Consider the following 2,672-nt stretch of genomic DNA (forward strand, 5'->3'; position numbering starts at 1 on the left):
TCAGGATCCTCGAGGTGCGGTCCTGTATCACGCATAATTCATCAGTAAAGGTGACAATGCAATTCAATTCTTTCGTCAATTTTGATACAGAAATAAGAGTGCAATTCATGGACGGAACAAATAGAACATGATGCAAATAATGACGATTTCCTAGAAATATTTTTCCTTCTTTCAAGGCAATCGCATCTTTTCCATTTGGAAGCTCCACCGGAATTGGTGTTATCTCATACGAGTCGGACAATAGTTCTATGTTTCCCATCATGTGATGCGAGGCCCCCGAGTCTATGACCCATTCATCAAATATTTTCTTACCAGAGAGTCGCTCCATGCCACCTTTATTTGCATTAATCATCTCAAGTAAAGTTGCCCATTGATCTCCGCTGAGTCCGGTGAATGCGCGAGGATCTGAATCAGAATGAGTACCATGCCTTTGAGCCTCGGTTTCAGAAAACATACGAGTTACATTCACTCTTGCACCGCCTCCTCTGCCGCGCCCAAATTGTCCTGCTCCTCTTCCTCGAATTTGGCCCCTGTCACTTGTTCGAGCCCTATCTCCCCACCACTCCGGATACCCAACGATTTGGTAGCACGTCTTGGCATCGTGCCCATGTTTTCCACAATGTCCACATAACCCTTGTTTCTCTTTTCCGCGAACAGCCATTATCTTTGTGTTTGACCCCAGTTGAGCAGCGAAACCCACTACATCTCGACGTTCGTCGCCACTGCGGGCAATACTCCGATGTCGTTCCTCTTGAATGATCATAGCGTATGCTCTATTAATATTAGGCAATGGTTCCATGCTTAAAATATTAGAGCGAACCGTTCCTTACACCACGTCGTCAAGGCCCATCAAAAATTGATGCACCTTCTCCTCATCTCGCTTCTTCTCAAGTATTTCAGAGATATCGCATTTACAACCGCTACACTTACACGAAGGTATCGGTTCGTAATTTACCAATTCATCCCACATCATCTTCAGTCGTCCGTAGTATGCCACCACTGCTTGCCCTTGTTGTTTACATGCAGCAAGATCAGCCTTCAATTGATGAACTCGAGGTCCATTCCCGATTGAAAAACGTTGGTGGAGATCATCCCACAAGTCTTTTACGTTTTCCATATAAGTGATGGTAGACCTCAACGATGGTTTGATTGTATTAAAGATCCAGGCAACCAACATCGAGTTCACCATCCACCAATCTTCCATCTCCGACGAATCGTCCGCTGGTTTCTCCAACGTCCCATCGATAAATCTGAGCTTTTTCTTTGCTCGAAGCGAGTTGCGCATCGACCTCGCCCATTCCTCATAGTTCTCCCCTCTCAATTGAACCGGCGAGATTAACGATCCAGGATTATCGGAAGGGTGAAGGTAGTATGGCGAAACAACCATCTGTCCCTTGCCGGATCCCTCTCCAGCCGTCGTGGTCTTCTCGTCGCCGCCTGTCATCTCACCGTTTCCAGCGTTTTTTTTTTTTTTTTTTTTTTTTTTTTTTTGGTTATTGTACGTTTGGCTCTGATACCATGTAAAAAGATGTTTGGAAGAGAAAACTATTCTGCTCTATTCATTGAGTCACAACCCGTATATATACATGAGCAAGAAAGAAATCCTAAACACCTACAACTCCTATCATAGCTAGAAGATTATATTCCTATATAAATTAACTACCTAATATACGTATAATATAATCTTACGTATCTACACAATATCGTATCTAAATCGTATCTCAATATCCGCGTACAGAAAGGAGTTCAGACTTAAATTATTTCAAGGATTGCGGAGAGGATGCGGTGAAGAAATACGAAGTTCGAGCTGTGTACAATAACGACGTAAAGTTAAAAGATGATGGAGTTTTTACTAATTTTATTAATTCTTATTAATGTACACTGCAAATCAGAACTAGTGGAATCGTGTTTGCAGGTCCTCGTGGATGTATGACATATTTGTGTCTTAACCACATTAATTCTTGTGTTCATTTATCTGTTTTTTAGTAATTAATAATTGTGACGACACAAGAATTATAGTTGCAACATCTGTCTCATCAAGTAAACTGTTACAACTTAAATAATTGAGTTCTATAGACATATAAATCAACAATATTTTTTTAAAGCTCTGTTTGATAAGACTAAGCGATGACTGTATGCTGAATAAACATCTGAACGAGTAAGACATTGTTTGAATACTGAATGCTGAACATTTAAATTTGTTTGGTAAATTAAACATTTTTATATCTGAATGATGTGAAAATTACTATATTGCCCTTCAAAATTGTTGAATCAAATTTTATCAGTTGAATTATGAATAATTTCTAACTAAATATAATTTTTTTAATTGCTCTTTTTTAGCTATTGGAGTAAAAAGAAATAGAAAAAACTAAAATTTGCTTTAAATAATTACACAATGTTTGTTTTGCGTCTTACACGGACCTCCTTAGGGTGTAATTTTTCACAGAATTTGTATGAGTTCATGAAATATTGCCTCGAAAAATGTCAATTTTACCTCCACAGACGTGACAATTCTTTATACTACTTTTTAAAGATAAAAATTACCCATTTAGTGGTAACGATAAGACAAAAAAAATACGACATTGTTATTTAAGAAGAATAACAATTTCGTGTAAAAGTCACATGTCACTCTAAGGATAATTTTTGTCTTTAGAAAAGTAGCATAAAGAGAT

General features: G+C 38.4%; 1 protein-coding gene across 1 annotated transcript; it reads right to left on the minus strand.

The window, feature by feature from the left end:
• Positions 1-826: 826 nt before the first annotated feature.
• LOC148765706 (uncharacterized) lies at positions 827-1,444 on the minus strand. The gene has a single exon (XM_088812310.1). The coding sequence runs from the start codon at positions 1,442-1,444 to the stop codon at positions 827-829; it is 618 nt and encodes a 205-aa protein (XP_088668436.1).
• Between the last annotated feature and the right edge of the window lie 1,228 nt (positions 1,445-2,672).

Source organism: Erythranthe guttata, chromosome 13, assembly GCF_056151865.1.
Source record: "Erythranthe guttata isolate IM_541 chromosome 13, IM_541, whole genome shotgun sequence".
Lineage (NCBI taxonomy): Eukaryota > Viridiplantae > Streptophyta > Magnoliopsida > Lamiales > Phrymaceae > Erythranthe > Erythranthe guttata.

Excerpts from the sequence above, each read along its gene's own strand:
- LOC148765706 (XM_088812310.1), bottom strand. The coding sequence starts at position 1,444 with ATGACAGGCGGCGACGAGAAGACCACGACGGCTGGAGAGGGATCCGGC.